The sequence below is a fragment of the Onychostruthus taczanowskii genome, unplaced genomic scaffold, assembly GCF_017590055.1.
Source record: "Onychostruthus taczanowskii isolate IOZ18803 unplaced genomic scaffold, ASM1759005v1 scaffold14, whole genome shotgun sequence".
In the NCBI taxonomy this organism is placed as follows: domain Eukaryota; kingdom Metazoa; phylum Chordata; class Aves; order Passeriformes; family Passeridae; genus Onychostruthus; species Onychostruthus taczanowskii.
In genome coordinates, this window is record NW_024498573.1 from 2,339,568 (window position 1) to 2,357,317 (window position 17,750).

General features: G+C 46.5%; 2 protein-coding genes across 2 annotated transcripts; both read left to right on the plus strand.

Moving 5' to 3' along the window:
- RPL26L1 (ribosomal protein L26 like 1) lies at positions 1-4,755 on the plus strand. The gene is made up of 4 exons (XM_041398053.1): positions 1-61; positions 843-1,015; positions 2,158-2,298; positions 4,583-4,755. Exons 2-4 carry the CDS (start codon positions 848-850, stop codon positions 4,709-4,711), a joined length of 438 nt encoding a protein of 145 aa, XP_041253987.1. The 5' UTR covers positions 1-61; positions 843-847; the 3' UTR covers positions 4,712-4,755.
- A 3,013-nt stretch (positions 4,756-7,768) lies between these two features.
- ATP6V0E1 (ATPase H+ transporting V0 subunit e1) lies at positions 7,769-17,706 on the plus strand. The gene is made up of 4 exons (XM_041398054.1): positions 7,769-7,925; positions 9,506-9,553; positions 14,537-14,663; positions 17,207-17,706. Exons 1-3 carry the CDS (start codon positions 7,822-7,824, stop codon positions 14,628-14,630), a joined length of 246 nt encoding a protein of 81 aa, XP_041253988.1. The 5' UTR covers positions 7,769-7,821; the 3' UTR covers positions 14,631-14,663; positions 17,207-17,706.
- The last annotated feature ends 44 nt before the right edge of the window (positions 17,707-17,750 follow it).

Here is a 17,750-nt window from a genome sequence, read left to right on the forward strand (position 1 = left end):
AAGCGGAGGCGGAAGCGCCTCTGGCTCCTCTTCCGGGCGGGCGGCGCGGCGGCGGCAGCGGGTGAGGCACCGGGAGCCGCCATCCGCGGCCATCGGGGCCATCCGCGGCCATCTCCGGCCGGCGGGGCCTCCGCGGGACAGCAGCGGGGTGCGGGAAGGGGCTCGGGTGGCCGAGAGCCCGCCCGGGGCTGCGGGACGGGGAGAGCTGGGGCTCGGGGGGAGCTCGGCCTCCTTGAGGCTGCGCTGCCCTGGTGCGTTACTGAGTTAGCGCAGCCCAGCCCCGGGACGTGCTGGCTGTGCGCTCAGAAGCTGGGGAGTTGAGCAAAACCGGCCTTTAATTTAATTTAATTTATCGTTCATTTAATTTACCCTTTGCTGTCAGGATCAGTGGTGTCCTGACTGGCAGTTCTCTAGCGCAGCTGTTAAAGTTTAGGAAAGGCCAGAATTATCTTGGATTTGCAGATGTGTCACCTGTACGCTGTGGCGAGGAGCGTTCCTGGCGGTGCTGGAGCAGTGCGAGTGCCCTCTGCAAGCCCAAAATACACATTTTTATAGACGGATATAAATGAGAGCAGGGCAGCATGCAGGTGTCCTGGGCACTGGGAGCCTCGGGCTGGAAGAATAGTGTGATGTGCGCCTGTGTCAGTCACAGGGTCACTGCCAGCAGGGCAGAGGCTTCAGCTTATTTGGAGTCAGGGATACCAGGGTTTGTTGACCAGTGCTGGGATTTAAAACAGTTAAAATTATTTTTTATGCCGCAGCACACTGGGCGTGGGTGATGGAGTGTGTGTGTGCTGTAGCACCTCTCCAACTGCTGTGTTTTTTTGGGGGTTTTTTTGCAGCCAAAATGAAGTTCAACCCCTTTGTGACCTCGGACCGCAGCAAGAACCGCAAGAGGCACTTCAATGCCCCCTCCCACATCCGCAGGAAAATCATGTCCTCGCCCCTGTCCAAGGAGCTGCGGCAGAAGTACAACGTGCGCTCCATGCCCATCCGCAAGGACGACGAGGTCCAGGTACTGCCCTGCCACACCCGCGCCTCCTCCCGGGACTTTCCAGCAGGAATTTCCCCATGGAAAGGGTGCTCAGGCACTGGAACTGCCCAGGGAGCTTTGGAGAGCCCATCCCTGGAGTGTCCCAGGAAGGGCTGGAGGTGGCACTGGGTGCTCTGGGCTGGGGACAAGGTGGGGATGTGGCATAATTTGGATTTGATGATCTTGGAAGTCTTTTTCAAGCCAGCTGAGTCTGGGATTCTGTTTTCATGTGCAGCTTGTGCAAATGGCAAGGACGAGACAAACTGATATTAATGCTGGAGCTGTGTCTTAAGCATGGCAGAAATAATCTAAGTTAATCACGTCATGAGTTGGGCTGTCAAGTGTTTCTTAAATTCACTTCATTTAAATTCACTTCAGTGATAAGGATGGCACAGGTGTGCTGCACTTCAGCTGCATGCACTGATCACTGTGCTGAACTGAAAACTTTCAACAATAAAGCACAAAGCAAAGAATTGGGTTTTCTTATAGACTGTTTGCTGCCTGTGATATTTGAAAGATTGGATTAGAAATGAGTCCAAGCTAAGTGGCTTTTTTTGTATAAAACAATGATAGGTGAAAAATGAGGGCAAAAACTGTTAAAAATTGATACCTGGCTGTCGCTATAGGACACGAAATAAAACAACAGGCATGCTGGAACCTCCAGGGTAAAAGGAAGGGAAGTTTATTTTCTGACTCCAACATTTAAAGATTTTCAAAAGTGACAGTGGATTGGAGGATGAAAGTGCCACCTCTCCAATGACACTGGACAAGACAACAGCCCATCAGATTTCTCTTCCTCCACAGAAGAATGTAAAATAATTATTTACATAAAAATGCGTGAGAAAGTTCATTACAAGAACGTAAACATCAGAAGGCTTAGAAGAACAGGGCAACACCTGGCTGCAGAGCTACAGAGCTCCCTCATTAGGGTTTGCTGCAGAGAAAATGGGGGGAAGCACAATCCTGATCTGTTTTATGTTCTGTGTTAGTAATGCTGACATTGTCGGGTCACTCATGTGTTTGTTTGGATCCTGTGCAGCTCAGCTGTGCTGGGTTGTGAGCTGGGCTGGCTGCCCCAGGGCTGGTTCTGGAGCTCAGTGTGTGTGTGTGTGTGCTGTGTGCAGGTGGTGAGGGGACACTACAAGGGCCAGCAGATCGGCAAGGTGGTGCAGGTGTACAGGAAGAAATACGTGATCTACATCGAGCGCGTGCAGCGGGAGAAGGCCAACGGCACCACCGTGCACGTGGGCATCCACCCCAGCAAGGTACGGGGGCACCGGGGCTGCCTGGCACCTGCCAGCACAGCTGGGGCCACATGGCTGCTCTGGGTTGGGTGGGACCTGTTGCCAAGTGCTGGGAATGCCCCTGAGTCAGCAGATGGAGCAGCCCTGGGAGAAGGGTCTGGGGGTGCTGCTGGCCAAGAGCTGGACCTGCCTTGGCCCCGGGAGCCCCCCGTGCCCTGGGCTGGTCCCCAGTGGGCAGCAGGAAGGGGCTGGCGTTGTGCCCTGTGCCCCCTCAGGTGAGACCCCACCTGCAGAGCTGCCCCAGCCCTGCAAGGAGCTGGAGCTGCTGGAGAGAGCCCAGAGGAGGCACCAGGGAGCAGAGGGATGGAGCAGCTCTGCTGGGAGAGCTGGGGTTGTTCACCTGGGCAGGAGGAGCTTTGGGGTGACACAGCTGTGGCCTCACAGTGCCTGAAGAAGCCAACAAGATGGAGAGAGAATTTTAGAAGGACCTGGAGGGACAGAATAAAGGGAATGGTTTCACACAGCCAGAGGGCAGGGTCAGATGGGATATTGGGAATTAGGAATTGTTCCCTGGGAGGGCGGGCAGGCCCTGGCACAGTGCCCAGAGCAACTGTGGCTGCCCCTGGATCCCTGGCAGTGCCCAAGGCCAGGCTGAACATTGCGGCTTGGAGCAGCCTGGGACAGTGGAAGGTGTCCCTGCCATGGCAGGGGTGGCACTGGATGAGCTTTGAGGTCCCTTCCAACCCAACCCACTGTGGGGTTCTGTGAATAACAAATGGAGATGTTGCCTCAAGGAAATGTTAGTGTGTCATGAGCAGAGATGTGAGTTGAAACCACATTGTTTCTAGAAGTAGAAACTTGCTAGAAACTTTATCTTGCTCAAATACATCTTTGAAGAGGCTGATGTTTTCAAAGTACAGAATTGATCATTTAGAACAATCCTTTGTCTTTGCAGTGTGGCACTTGCACTGGTTGAGGAGGTGCTGGAGAGGCTTAAACACATGCTCAGAGTTGTGATTGTTCTTGCAGGCAGTTGTGAACTGAATGCTTCTGAACCTGGGCTTAGCCTGAGGTGTTTAGAGCTGGTGAAAACCAGGCAAAGCCTGTTTAGATCATAACAGGAAACATTGCAAACTAAACACAAGAACTTGCCAAAATCTGGTTTGAAGCAGATAAATTCAGTCTGCCTCAGCCTTGCCACGTGGGCACAAAGATGGAAGTGTTGGTGGAAAAAATCCAGTTGTAACAGGTTTTGTGGTGTAAATGGTTGGTGTGTTCAGCAGAGGGAGGGCAGAATTATTCCAAAACATCATGACTTGTGTGCAGCAACAACATCTGACAAGGTGACATTGTGGTGGAGCCAGTGCATGTATCTGTGCTGAATAGCAGTGAGAAAAACTGAATTTTCTGCTGCTTCTTCACTGGGAAAATTTTTATTAATTGGGAACTAGACCTCAGTAAAGCTTTGCATAAAGATTCTGGTTATTAATGCAGGGAGCAGAGGAATGTTTTGTTACAGACTTGCAGTGTGAACAGTTTGTACATCTCTGGGGCAGAGAGGTGGGAATTACAATTCAGACCTAATGCACAGGGAATTAAGGAGGAAGTGTGCCTGTATGGCATTTCTGTGATTTGATAGTTCTATTTTCCAGTAGTGCTTTCAGTAACACCAATTTCAATTCCAGTACCAATTTCTTTGCCAGTTTGAGGAGGCAGGAGCAGGAATTGTTGGATAAATTCTTCCCTGGGAGGGTGGTGAGGCACAGGGTGCCTGGAGAAGCTGTGGCTGCCCTTGGAGCGTCCAAGCAGCTTTGATTCCTCCTTTGTGCTGCTGGGATCAGCTGTGTGCTGTGGCCCAGGTGGGTTTGGGATTGGCTGCTGCCCTTCCCTGTGGACAGGGAGCCTTATGGGGGCAAGTGAAGAGATGTGAATCTTGACTCCATGTTTCAGAAGGCTGGTTTATTATATTATGATATAAATATATATATATTATATGAAAATGCTATATTTAAACTGTACTAAAAGAATAGAGAGAAAAGGATTCATCAGAAGGCTAGAAAGAACAGGAATGGAATGATAACAAATACTTGACACTCTCAGAGAGTCCAGCCAGCTGATTGTGACTGGCCATTAATTAAAAACAACCATGCCCCAATCACAGATTGCTGGCTGTGGAATGCAAGCCAGACAGTTAATTGTTTACATTTCTTTCCTGAGGCTTCTCAGCTAGAAGAGGAGAAAAACCCTAGCAAAGGATTTCCATAAAATGTGGCTACGTAGCCTGAAGTGTCTGTGCCCTCTGCAGGTGGTGATCACCAGGCTAAAGCTGGACAAGGACCGCAAGAAGATCCTGGAGCGCAAAGCCAAGTCCCGCCAGGTTGGCAAGGAGAAGGGCAAGTACAAGGAGGAGACAATCGAGAAGATGCAGGAATAGCTGGTTTCCTGATTGACACCATTAAAAAAACTGCTAAAATTCAACCTCTTGTGTGTCTTCTTTCAAAAATCTTCATGTGTTCTGCGTTTAAATATTCCTACTTTCGTTTTGACTTTGTAGAAAATGCACTAAATTAAAAAGCTCTTTATACCTGTTTTTACTGGTAAGAAAAAGAGTTTTTTCCCTGTTAGGAAATGCTTCAACCAACCTGAAAGAGCAGTGCAGTGAAACATCCATCTTAACAGTGATTGTGTTTCTGTCTCTTCATTAGATGTGTCCATGGTTTTCTTAATATTAACATGTTCATTCTGTGCACTGTATATGTAATTAATTTGGGTCTTGTATTAATGAGGAGAGAGGGGTGTATGAGCAGTGCTGAGGAGGCAGAGCTGACTGGTTTGGGAAGGGATGGGGTGCAGCAGTCCCAGCGCTGCTGGTGGTGCTATTTTGGATGAATTTTCTGTGAGAGGAGATCTTTCCTGGCACTTTGTACCTCCATAATTGAGAGCTGCTTGTTGAAAACAGCCCTGCAGCTGTGAATTGACTGGCTCAGTGAAATGCCCTCTAATTGCTGCTCCAGAGAGACGGAAATTCCTCTGTCTGAACAACTGGAATTTAAAAAAGAGGATGCTGGCAGTCGAGGAGAATTGTTTTAGGAGCCATTCATGGGCCTGGCATGAAGCTGTGTTCGGTGGGCTGTGGGTGGGTTTCTCTCATGAAGGCTCGGGGGGTGTTTGAGGAATTCCGTGAGGTTTGTTCTCCAGTAGTGCTTTCAGTAACACCAATTTCAATTCCAGTACCAATTTCTTTGCCAGTTTGAGGAGGCAGGAGCAGGAATTGTTGGATAAATTCTTCCCTGGGAGGGTGGTGAGGCACAGGGTGCCTGGAGAAGCTGTGGCTGCCCTTGGAGCGTCCAAGCAGCTTTGATTCCTCCTTTGTGCTGCTGGGATCAGCTGTGTGCTGTGGCCCAGGTGGGTTTGGGATTGGCTGCTGCCCTTCCCTGTGGACAGGGAGCCTTATGGGGGCAAGTGAAGAGATGTGAATCTTGACTCCATGTTTCAGAAGGCTGATTAATTATATTATGATATAAATATATATATATTATATGAAAATGCTATATTTAAACTGTACTAAAAGAATAGAGAGAAAAGGATTCATCAGAAGGCTAGAAAGAACAGGAATGGAATGATAACAAAGACTTGACACTCTCAGAGAGTCCAACCAGCTGATTGTGACTGGCCATTAATTAAAAACAACCATGCCCCAATCACAGATTGCTGGCTGTGGAATGCAAGCCAGACAGTTAATTGTTTACATTTCTTTCCTGAGGCTTCTCAGCTAGAAGAGGAGAAAAACCCTAGCAAAGGATTTCCATAAAATGTGGCTACGTAGCCTGAAGTGTCTGTGCCCTCTGCAGGTGGTGATCACCAGGCTAAAGCTGGACAAGGACCGCAAGAAGATCCTGGAGCGCAAAGCCAAGTCCCGCCAGGTTGGCAAGGAGAAGGGCAAGTACAAGGAGGAGACAATCGAGAAGATGCAGGAATAGCTGGTTTCCTGATTGACACCATTAAAAAAACTGCTAAAATTCAACCTCTTGTGTGTCTTCTTTCAAAAATCTTCATGTGTTCTGCGTTTAAATATTCCTACTTTCGTTTTGACTTTGTAGAAAATGCACTAAATTAAAAAGCTCTTTATACCTGTTTTTACTGGTAAGAAAAAGAGTTTTTTCCCTGTTAGGAAATGCTTCAACCAACCTGAAAGAGCAGTGCAGTGAAACATCCATCTTAACAGTGATTGTGTTTCTGTCTCTTCATTAGATGTGTCCATGGTTTTCTTAATATTAACATGTTCATTCTGTGCACTGTATATGTAATTAATTTGGGTCTTGTATTAATGAGGAGAGAGGGGTGTATGAGCAGTGCTGAGGAGGCAGAGCTGACTGGTTTGGGAAGGGATGGGGTGCAGCAGTCCCAGCGCTGCTGGTGGTGCTATTTTGGATGAATTTTCTGTGAGAGGAGATCTTTCCTGGCACTTTGTACCTCCATAATTGAGAGCTGCTTGTTGAAAACAGCCCTGCAGCTGTGAATTGACTGGCTCAGTGAAATGCCCTCTAATTGCTGCTCCAGAGAGACAGAAATTCCTCTGTCTGAACAACTGGAATTTAAAAAAGAGGATGCTGGCAGTCGAGGAGAATTGTTCTAGGAGCCATTCATGGGCCTGGCATGAAGCTGTGTTCGGTGGGCTGTGGGTGGGTTTCTCTCATGAAGGCTCGGGGGGTTTGTCCCTCCAGCTTGTGCTGCTCAGTACGAAATTTCTTCACCTTGAGTGGGTGTTTGAGGAATTCCGTGAGGTTTGTTCATTACCGGGCCCTTTCCAGGTGCAGAGCTGCTCTGTGGAATCGTGTCCCAGTTCCCTGAGGAGCTCAGAGCCAGCCCTTACCCGGCAGGAGCTTCGTGTCCCCTTACCCGGCAGCTTGTTTGGGATGGGCCGGGGGTCCCACGGCAGCCCCGATCCCATTGTGGATCCCACGGCAATCCCAATCCCATCCCAGCCCCGATCCCGTGACACTCCCGATCCCATCGCAGCCCCGATCCCATCGTGGATCCCATAACAATCCCGATCCCATCCCAGCCCCGATCCCGTGACAATCCCGATCCCATCGCAGCCCCGATCCCACGACAATCCCGATCCCATCACAGTCCCGATCCCATCGTGGATCCCATGACAATCCCGATCCCATCACAGTCCCGATCCCATTGTGGATCCCGTAACAATCCCGATCCCGTGACAATCCTGATCCCATCACAGTCCCAGTCCCATCCCAGCCCCGATCCCATCACAGCCCTGATCCCATCACAGTCCCGATCCCATCACAGTCCCCATCCCGTGACAATCCCGATCCCATCATGGATCCCACGACAATCCCGATCCCATCACAGTCCCCATCCCAGCCCCGATTCCACCGCACGTGCACCGCGCGCTCCCGCGGCCCCACGGCTCCCGCACCGCGCGCGCTCCCGCCGGCCCCGGTGACGTAGCGAGCGCTGATTGGTGAGCGCCGGGCAGGGCGTGGCGGGAGGCCCCGCCCCCGCTCCCCTCAGAGCGCGGCCATGGCGTACGGCGGCCTGGCGGTGCCCATCATCGTCATGAGCGTGTTCTGGGGGGTGGTCGGCGGCGTCCTGCCCTGGCTCGTACCCAAGGGGCCGAACCGCGGGTGAGTGACCGGGGGGCGGCGGGCACCGGGCACCTTCCCTTCCGTCCCCCGCGGCTGTGCGGGGAGGCCCCGGCGGAGGCGCCCCGAGGCTGCCCGGGCCCGGGGCCGCCGCAGCCCCGCGGGCGCAGCGCGGACGGGCCCGGCCCGGCCGAGGGGCAGCGGAGCAGCGGCCCCTGGGGCTGCCAGGGCCGAGCGGTGCCCACGGGGCCCCTCGCGGGTTTGGGTTTCCCCTGAGGCCCTGGCACAGCTGGGGCTGCCCCTGGATCCCTGGCAGTGCCCAAGGCCAGGCTGCACAGGGCTGGGAGCACCTGGGATGTTGGAAGGTGTCCCTGCCCATGGCAGGGGGTGGAACGAGATGAGGTTTAAGGTCTTGGCAGAACGTCCTGTGTCAAGGTGGTTCATTGTCAGGCGGTATTTGAGCAACAGCTTTCTCTTCCTTTCCTTACTTGACCTTTCCTGACTGACTCCACCGTCCTCTGGTTTCACGCTGGGTGAGGCTGGGCAGGCTGCAGAGGTGGATTTCTGGGTGAAATGTGTGCTGTGCCCTTGTAGCTGGGGACAGCAGCAGGGCTTCTAAGCTCGGGTTTTGCCTGCAGTGGTTGTGGCTGCTCAGATTAAAAAGCAGACAAGTTTTTGTCTTTCTCTTTTTCTCTAGGAGATAATGGCTTCTTAATCTCTCTTCCTCTCTCTGACACTCCCTCTACTCCACAGGTACCAACTGTCTTTTCTCTCAGTTCTTTATCTAAGCCCTCAATATTCCTCTAGCTCTGATATTTCCTGCCTCACTGTCAAACCTGATGTGTGTTTCATGCCTGGAAAGTTACCTGTCCTCAGAAATACCTTGGAAAAATGGCTCCCAGGCATGGAAGTGTGGGAATTCTGTGCCTCACCAACAGCAGTTACTGACCTGCCATGAGGTTTTGTTACTCAGTTGGGGGAGGAAATACATAGAGGGAAATGCCTTGAAAAGAAAAAAGCCCAACACTTCACCACTGAGTTCCATGAGCTGCAGAGATTACTGTTAAAAAATCCCATTTCCTCTCCCATTTCAGACCCATCTGTGTGTGTGTAGCTGAAGTTTTACCCTTTTCAATTCCAAGAGCTTGGTTCTTCCTTCTTTTCAGCTTTCCAGTGGGTTCTGACACAGCTGTGCTTCCCCAAGAAAGGAAAATTTTACACTACAGCTTTGAGGTTTTATTTTGTGTTCAGTTTTTAAACCCCTCATTCATCATGTAAAATTAAAAGTGACAATTTGACACTAAAACTTTCTTGAAGTAGAGTTCTACAAATGGAGAGAGCATTTATTGTGTGCATCCAGCCTCAGTGGTTCACTAATGTGAGGGACACTGCATCAGATTTTGCTGCTGTTCACAGGGATTTTGTTAAATCCAGCTGTAAACTGCTTGGCAGAGCTGTGTCAGTCCTGCAGATCTGAGCTCTGCAGTTCACTCAGCTGGAAGAAGCCAGAACATTCATGTTGAGTCATCTTTCATATGATCAAAGTGGAACTTGTCCTTGTTTGCTGTGGGCTTTTCCTCTGTGGATCTTGTGGTGATCACATTTCTCCTTCCTCTTGGCAGAGTTATCAACACCATGCTGGTGACCTGTGCTGTTTGCTGCTACCTGTTGTAAGTACAAACAATGTCCTGCCTCTTCAGCAAGGCCCACAGGTTCCTTTTTTACAGCCTCAGAGCAGTCAGAAGCTTTTTGAATGTGTCACGTGTTCTGTGACAGCTCGTGGAATTCTGAGTTCTGAAGACCTTCAGTGTGCTGAAGAAATTTGGAAAATGCTGAATTAAAAGGAACCTGAATTCCTCCTGTTGTTTCTGACACATGGCTGTGAGCTGTCCTCTGCATGGACTTGCTGTTCCTCCTCTCCAGTTCCCTGCCTCATTTGCTCACAATTATAATGATAATTCTAAGATTTTCCAGATTCTCAGGGCTTTTTTTTTGCCTTTTTTCCTTTCCACTTTATATTTAATTCTGAGGTAATACTAACTCAAACCCACTGAACAGTTTTGCTTTTAGATTCCTTTAATGTATTCTCAAAATCTGGTAGAGTGGTGGGTGGAAAAGCTGCTGCATGGTGGGTTTTTAGTGAGACTTTGATATATTAAGACAATTTCTGTTTAAATGCACAGTGTATTTTGAGGCTGCCTCCTTTCTGTAGGAGATTTAGTAGCAATTACAAAGTGATTTGTTGAGAGTTCTTCATATAATGGTTTTTTATCAGGATTTAAGCCAGCTGTAGCTGGAGAGTGCAAGACAAAGCCTGCTTGTGTTTTTCTCTCCCTCTTTTTAAAGTGTGAAGACTGATCTTTTAAAAAACTGCTGTGCAGAAATAACTTTGAAAGAATTTATTATGGAGAGTAAAGTGATAAATTCTGGTTTGATCTTAAGGGTTAAATTGTTATAAAAATTATTATTTGAGATTCCATTCGAACCTGAGTACTATTTGTACTTTCTTGAACTATTTAGGCATTATTTCTGCTATTCAAAAGAATTTAAAAGGAACATTTAGAGAAATGCATCTCAGTGTTGACATGTTCCAGGAGAGGCCAGTTGGGTTAGACTGTGGCACAACTTACACAGGTTTGGTTTGGGTTAATAATGTGATATCCAGGGTTAGTATCAGTTTATGCTCTAGAAAACTTATTTCTATTCAAAGTATTTGATGTGTGAACTCCTAAGGATTCACTCTTGCTTAACTGTAAAAGTCCAGCAAACTTGGCTCTGTTTTGTATCCACAGAAGTTTTTAATTCTAAGTTTTGCTGAGTGGACATAGAAATTTGAGAATTTGTGCAAGCAGCTTGAATTTGGGGTTGAGATTTGGGAATCTCAGAGCTATGGAGGTCTCCTTGCCCTGCACATGAAGTTTGTAACAGCCCAGTCTCACAACAGGTCCCAAATGTTTGACTAAGAAAGGACAATTTTTTGGTGATTTTTACTGGGTTGCTGTGTTTATGTTACAGTAAGTTGGGTGGTTTTTAATTAGGAGAAGGGTTTAGCTTTGTTTTGGTTTTATTTAAAGTTCTCACTTGGGTTTTTTCTACAGAAATAATGCCCCACTCTTCTAAAATCCATGAAGTTTGGTGTCTGTATTGTTTGAAGGAGAGTTTTCCTTGAAGCAGAGGCCATGTGGCATCTGCAGCATCCTCTGGATTGTGATGTGAAATGTGTTTTTTGTAGAATTTCTTAACTTTTGGCTAAATTCCGTGAACTCTTCCAATTTACAGTGACTTGTAGGTTTATTTGATTATTTTATCTAAACAGACCCTTTATAAAGCCTACTGTTATTAACATGTTTTATAAACTGCTCTTTTGCATGTCCAGAGGTTCTCTGGTAAATTTCTAACTTGGTCTCTAACAAATTTCCTTTGGCTTTCTTCAATTATACTTTGGGGGGAAAAAAAAAAAAAGGCAGCAAAATCTTAGGATATTTTCAACCCTCTGTAGTTGTACCCAACCACATAAATTGCATTTGTAGTGTCTGCTTGCCAGAATGCAACAAAAAGCAGATTTTTCTCATCATGTTCCAAGACAGAACTTGCCTCATCACAAAGTCTTTCATTTTTTATTTGCTCATTTATTCTGTATAAAATTGTAGAACAGCCCTGTTTGGAAAGGACCTCAAAAGATCCTGTCCAGCCTTTTTCCCTCTGTTTTATTCAAACATATGGAACTTTATTGTTCTTGCATTCTTTTCCTTTTGGGGAGGAGGTACTGAAAACATTTAAGACCTTAATTTTAGGTGGTTAAAGAAAGAGATTAATTTTTTTATACCAGCCTTGAAGGAAGCCCAAAGAATTGTTTCTGGGGGTTCTTCATTAGATATGTTAGGACTAAAATAATTTCTGCTGTCCCAGGTATTTGTGTGTCCTTAGCAGGTGGCTGTGCTGTCCTGTGCTCCTCTCTGCAGCTCTTTAGTCTCTGCTAGACCTGCTTTTATACTCTTTTGAGTTATTTTTCCAGTTGAAAATAGGGAAAAAACAATTTCCTGTCTTCATTAAACACCACTTGATTGACAAATTGAATTTCACTGAAATTAATTCGAAGTCAATCACATTTGAACTTAAAGCTGTTTCTTCTGTATTTAGATTTAACAGCGATCATTTTGAATAACCATATTGATTACATGGGATTCATTTGGTTCTTCTGTGGAAGATATTTGCATCTAATTTGTGTACAGATCCTGTACCCAGCAGCCTTTTGAAGAATAAACCACTCAGGAACCTCATAAAGTCTAAGGCAAAGTCCAGGGCGTTACTGCTGCAGAAATTGGAGGTTACACCATATTGTGAGATACTGTCAGAGGCTAAATCTACTTTGCTGTGCACAAAGCAGTTCCTGAACAGTGTCAGCACGTCCTAACAGAGGACAGGGTGCTTGGAAAATCATATTATTTGTTACTGATTCTAACAGGATTAAAATATGGATGCCCAAATTGACATTTAAACAGAGATAGCAGGACCTTAATTTGTAACTCGAGCACAGACAGATGGCAGTTGTGGTGGGAAGACCTTTTAAAAAATCTTTCTGCTACAACAGAAGGGACTTTAATTTCCTTGTCTGAGCTGATAATTAACAGTTACTGTTCTAAGTGGGATCTGGTAGAATTTAAAGACCTGTGGGTGGCTCGAATGCCATACCTGCTTTTAGCAGCTCTGGAACATTGCATCTTGGCCACAGAGGTTTGTTTTACTGAATGCTGCATTTTGTTGTGTGTTGTCACGCTGGATTGTTGTATAAAGCAGCATCCCTTAAACACAACATGGGAAAAGCTTTTTCGTGACTTACCTTGAACGCGAGGCAGTTGCAGCCTAACAAGTGCTTTAAATTCCTCAGCCCTCGAGGAGCAGGGGGAGGAGGAGTGTGCTGCTGCCCTAATGCCACCCTGCTCCGAGCTCGGGTATCCCGCACGGCCCCAACAAATGCCTTTTGAAACCTCCACGCTGCTTTTCCCGAAGCCTGGTTCCACACGCTGAGCTTCTCCATGTGCTCCCCGCTTGTTTAATTCACAGCCGTGCCGGGCCTGAGCTCGGGAAGCGGTGAGAGGTGAGAGATTCGTGCAAGGAGTTCCTTCCTGCTCTGCGACGACAAAAGGAATAATGTGCTTTAACAGGCTTTTAGTGTTCTACCCTCCTCCCACTTGTGTTATTCAGGATGCTGGAGGCAGATGGCACAGTGCTCTTCGGATCTGTCTGTTGGATCTGAAAAGTTAACCCTCACAAAAGAAATTCCCTGATAATTTTAAGAGCCGATTTGCTTTTCCCTTAAGTAGATTTAACATCACGGTCTCAAAATACATTGTTGTCAGTGCTTTGGACAGCAAAGTAGAAACGTGTCAGCCTCAAGGTTTTTGGCTGCTCTCAGTGGTGTCTTGCTGATGTTTTAATTCCTTCGTAGAGCCTGCTACGTGTCCCAGGGCTTGTGTGACTGATGAACTGCTGCAGGCTCAGCTCCTTGTTTTAGCTGGAGTTCTACCCCGTGCCAAACTGAAAGGGGCATTGCAAAGAAATGTTGGTAAATTTGAAGAGGATTGATGTGTTTTCTTTAAGCCTGACCCACATCTTTGCCGTGGCTCTTGCAGGCAGCCGACCTGCACTTGGTTTGCTGGTCAGAGCATCAAGGTTTGTGTGGAATTTTCCATGACTGCCTAAGCACTCTGATACATTTGTGGCAGCTCCCGTTACAAAGCTGCTCTGCTTTTTCTCCTCCTTACAAAGCATTCTAGAAATAGCAGACAGATGAGCCAGTGTGTTCACTAAATGTGTTTATATAGTTAGTATTTAACATAGATTTAAATCCGTGGAAGCATCCATTGCTTTTTCTGATTCTTGTAACGTTTACAAAGCAAATACATCTTTTAAGAGTGGAATATTTATTTCTGTTTAGCTTTCCTGGATATTTTCCACAAACTACATTCCTCTTGTTCTCAGTTCTGGCCATGGCTTCTGCAGTGTTAGTTTGTGCTCTGCTCCATGACAAGGCTGCTGTGCTGATAATCTGGGGTTTGTGTCGCATTGGGGTTGTTCTTGTGGGGTTCTTTTTTGACCTTTTTTTGTGTTCTTTTGTACCCTTTTGCTTGGGGTCCCTGTTTCTTGACCTCTGTGCCAGGTTTAAATTCACTTTTGTTAAGTCTCTGGACAATATACCGTGTCTGCAAGGGCAGGTTGTCGTGCACTGAGAAGCAAATGAGAGAGAGGATATTTCTCAGAGGTTGTTGTTTAAAGGATGCTTCAAAGGCACTGAAAACAGCCCTTCTTGTCTCTTTTATGTTTTCATCTGAGCCCCCAAATACTGAGTTTCTTGTGTCTCAAAACATTTTCCTGCCAAAAGAGAGGTGTGAGGGCAGTGCTGTCAGGTGGTTTGGTGTTGCTTTCAGTTGACCAGGGCAATCTGTTTTGGCTGCAGAATGATTTGGTGCCATAACTTCATTGCTGGTGGCTGGTCCTTGTGTTTGAGCTTGAGTAGAATTTTTATTTGAACCTAGACCTTCCTCAAAAAGCCTTTTCTTCTCTGATAGGCCTCGTGTTTGGACAACCTTTCCACTGTCACAAGCTGTCATTTGGCTGATTTGTCTCTGTTGGGTTGGGGGGTTGTCTTGCAGTTGGCTGATTGCAATTCTGGCTCAGCTCAACCCTCTCTTTGGGCCTCAGTTAAGCAATGAAACAATCTGGTACCTCAGATATCACTGGCCTTGAGGATGCCTGTGCTGTGCTGCAGTTCATTGGCAGGTGAGTATGGTCAGATTTATTGATAGATTTGGTGTGTTAAAGCTTCAGGAGACATTGAATAGTAATGTGAGCAGTGTGCTCAAACCACTGTAGCTCTTTTGTAGGAGAAATCTGTCTTTGTGTAGGCTGCAACAAAACATTTTGGATGTTAGTCTGGGTTGGATATGTGAAAAGCTTGAACTGAATTATTGACAGTCATTTTTCTTTCTATCCTCTCGTGTAGTGCTGTGTTCAGGGGTTTGTAAGGAGAACAAAACACTACTTCCAAAAAAAGATATAATTGGACTGAGTAACATAAGTGGATTTCCTAATCTTTACCAATTGTTAAACCTCTCCTCAAGCCTGCTACCATTTCATCTAAGACCTGTCCTGATTTCCAAGGCAACACAGCATTGCCCTCATTCATCTGGGAAGTTGGAATGGGAGCTGCCATTAGAATGTTCTTTATCTCCTGAGCTCACAGCTTGGTGGTTTATTTTGTTTTTAATGACAGCCTGTGTGCAGCTTTAATCCCAGCTGAGCCTGGTGGTTGCTATCAGGGCACTGCTGCTGGAATGTGGTTCTTGCAGTTCCTGGGCTTTTTGACAGGGCCAGCAAAAATAAAGTGTTGTACTAAAAGTACCTTGATGCTGGTGGGCTTGTTCAGGAGGGCAGCATTTGGAATTGAATGTTCAAATGAAGGAAATGTGGAAACAAGCAGCCATGATTATACTTTTTAAGCTGGTAACTGAATAATTAAACACATTTTTTGTTTGTCCTTGTACAACACAGTCTCAGCTCAGTGCAGCAGGCAGTGACAGCTGATGTTACAGCTCTGTTAAATCTTTCTGTGAAGCATCCTGGACATTTGCTCCCCAGTTTCAGAGAAGGCTTCCTGGGAACTGGGATGTTTTCAGGCTGGGCCCGTGTGTGTCTGCAGCTCCTTTTAAGCACCAGGCAGAAGCTAAAGGTAGACTTGGCCCTGCTTCAACTCCAGGCCTGTAATTAGCTAAGTCAGTCAAGCAGAATTTCCTAGGAGCATTTTCACTGCTTGGGTGCTAACATATAATTAGTTAGCTAAAACAGAGAACAGTGTGTTTTGGTAATGGGCACAAAGATCCCTGAATCCCATAGGATGATTCAGTTGCCTGGGATCTGAAATTGGAGTTATCTGGACATAAAAATTGGGTTTCATGGTCTGTGTGTTGAAAGCAGCAAGGAGAGGCAGGAGGTGAGACACAAGCTCTGGACTCCTGCTAACAGAACCAGGCCTTTCCCCTCCATTCCAGTGGAGGATTTTCCAGAGAACTGGAGTTAAATTTGTACCAAGGAAGAGAGAGACCTTGTGTGTTTGAAGCTGACTGCAGAGTTTCTGAGGAGCTGTCGTTTTTAAACTCATTAATGGAGCATTTCAGCCCATTTCAGCACATGCTGTTTTGTTACATGAAGGAGCTTGTTTTAACCTTTCATCTGATTTTATTGCCTTGATTTTGGAATAAAATTAAGGTTGTTGTCTCTGAAAAGGAAAGGCTTATAAAAGTAAAAGCATATAATAATCCTCAAATATCTGTTCTTTGTTGCTTGAAATGTGCTGTCCCAGGTCACAGCCCTGCAGTGTTGTTTGAGTGCTGTTGCAGGGCTGAGGTGCTCCATGTCCTGTCCTTGCTCCTGTGGAGTTTGTGCCTGGACAGGAGCTGTGAGTGAGATTCCACCTGATAAGAGCTGGGATGTCTCTCTGACACTGCATGGATTCCCATCAGTGTAGCAACCAGTTATTTCTGGATTTTGAGCTGTGCTTTTCCAGCTTTCAGGGGGACATGTACTATAGTTGTTTCTGCCTCCTGTTCCTTTCAGTTGAGTTTTGGGTGGATTAGTATGGAAAATGCAAAGAAAATGAAGTGCTAACTCCCAAAGTGGAAAGATCCTTAAAAATAAAGATGATTAAAGCAAACACATTTTACTTTAACTGAGCAGCCTGAAAATGCTCCAGTGAGCTCCTTGTGTTCTGCTGAGGAACTCTGCATATGCTGGCTTGATTGATCTGTGCCAAATTCCACGAGTTTGCTCTGTTTTCAGGCAGTCTCCCTCCCATCCAAGGGATGATTTTATAGCAATTCAGTTGATACATCACCAGGGCAATGGCAGCGTGCAAGAGCACACAGAGCTCTGTAGCCACACTGAATCCAGGCTGTGCACTCTTCCAAGCTGTGATCCAGCAGTGCCTTTTCTCCTCAGCTTGGTGAATTCACAGGCTGTGCTCTCAGAGCAGGAGCTGTCTTTGTGCAAGTGGAGAAGGGCTGGCATCCAGCTCGCTGGGTGCTGTTACAGCAATGAAAACATTTGAGGGAAATAGTTGTTCTACCAGCTTATAATGTAACTATAACTATTGCAGTAACTTCAGAAATGAAACTGCCAAGAAAACATCCCCACAGATGAATTATCTCCAGTTCTTGACCATTGCTCAGTGTGTTTGTGGAATGGAAATAGCTGTGCCCAACAGCCAGGCCTTCAATTAGCAAACTGTCTCCATGCAAGGAATAATGAAGGTGCCTCTTGCTTTGCAGGTGAAGAAGAGATGGAAACCTCCACTGACCCAAAGGTGCCCTTTCTGTAGCTGGTTGGATATGAAGCCTGCAGCAATGCCTTAACCTTTCTAACATTCTTCAAGTGGCTTCTTCAAAGTCCTGTGTTTCTTTCCTACTATTCCATTTTAACAGAGTGCCTGATGAAATTTATACTCCTCTTTGGTACTGTCAATTTTTGACTGTTAACTCCAGATGTGATGAAAATTTCTATTTTTACGGGTCGTGGAATCACGTTTCCTGTTCATTTTGTCTGTAATAACTCTTTATATTTGCAGCTCTTAGCTTGTCTGTCATTGTGCTGTTCACCCCTGTTCTGTTTGCACTGGACAAAAATGTGTGCAATAAACTGTGTGAGGAGAGAAGAAACAGTGGTACCATGTGCTGATGGCAATTTTTTTTTTTTCTCTGGTATTCTTGAGAAATCTGGCCTTAAATTTCTCATGCCTGGAAATAAAACTAATCCTCTGCTTGATACAAAACCTTCTCGTGCCATGTTTAACTGTTCTTTTCTGTGGGTTTAATT

Excerpts from the sequence above, each read along its gene's own strand:
- ATP6V0E1 (XM_041398054.1), top strand. The coding sequence starts at position 7,822 with ATGGCGTACGGCGGCCTGGCGGTGCCCATCATCGTCATGAGCGTGTTC. Across the intron at positions 7,926-9,505 it reads CCCAAGGGGCCGAACCGCGG|AGTTATCAACACCATGCTGG; the intron begins GTGAGTGACCGG and ends TCCTCTTGGCAG. Across the intron at positions 9,554-14,536 it reads GCTGTTTGCTGCTACCTGTT|TTGGCTGATTGCAATTCTGG; the intron begins GTAAGTACAAAC and ends GTTGTCTTGCAG.
- RPL26L1 (XM_041398053.1), top strand. The coding sequence starts at position 848 with ATGAAGTTCAACCCCTTTGTGACCTCGGACCGCAGCAAGAACCGCAAG. Across the intron at positions 1,016-2,157 it reads GCAAGGACGACGAGGTCCAG|GTGGTGAGGGGACACTACAA; the intron begins GTACTGCCCTGC and ends TGCTGTGTGCAG. Across the intron at positions 2,299-4,582 it reads TGGGCATCCACCCCAGCAAG|GTGGTGATCACCAGGCTAAA; the intron begins GTACGGGGGCAC and ends TGCCCTCTGCAG.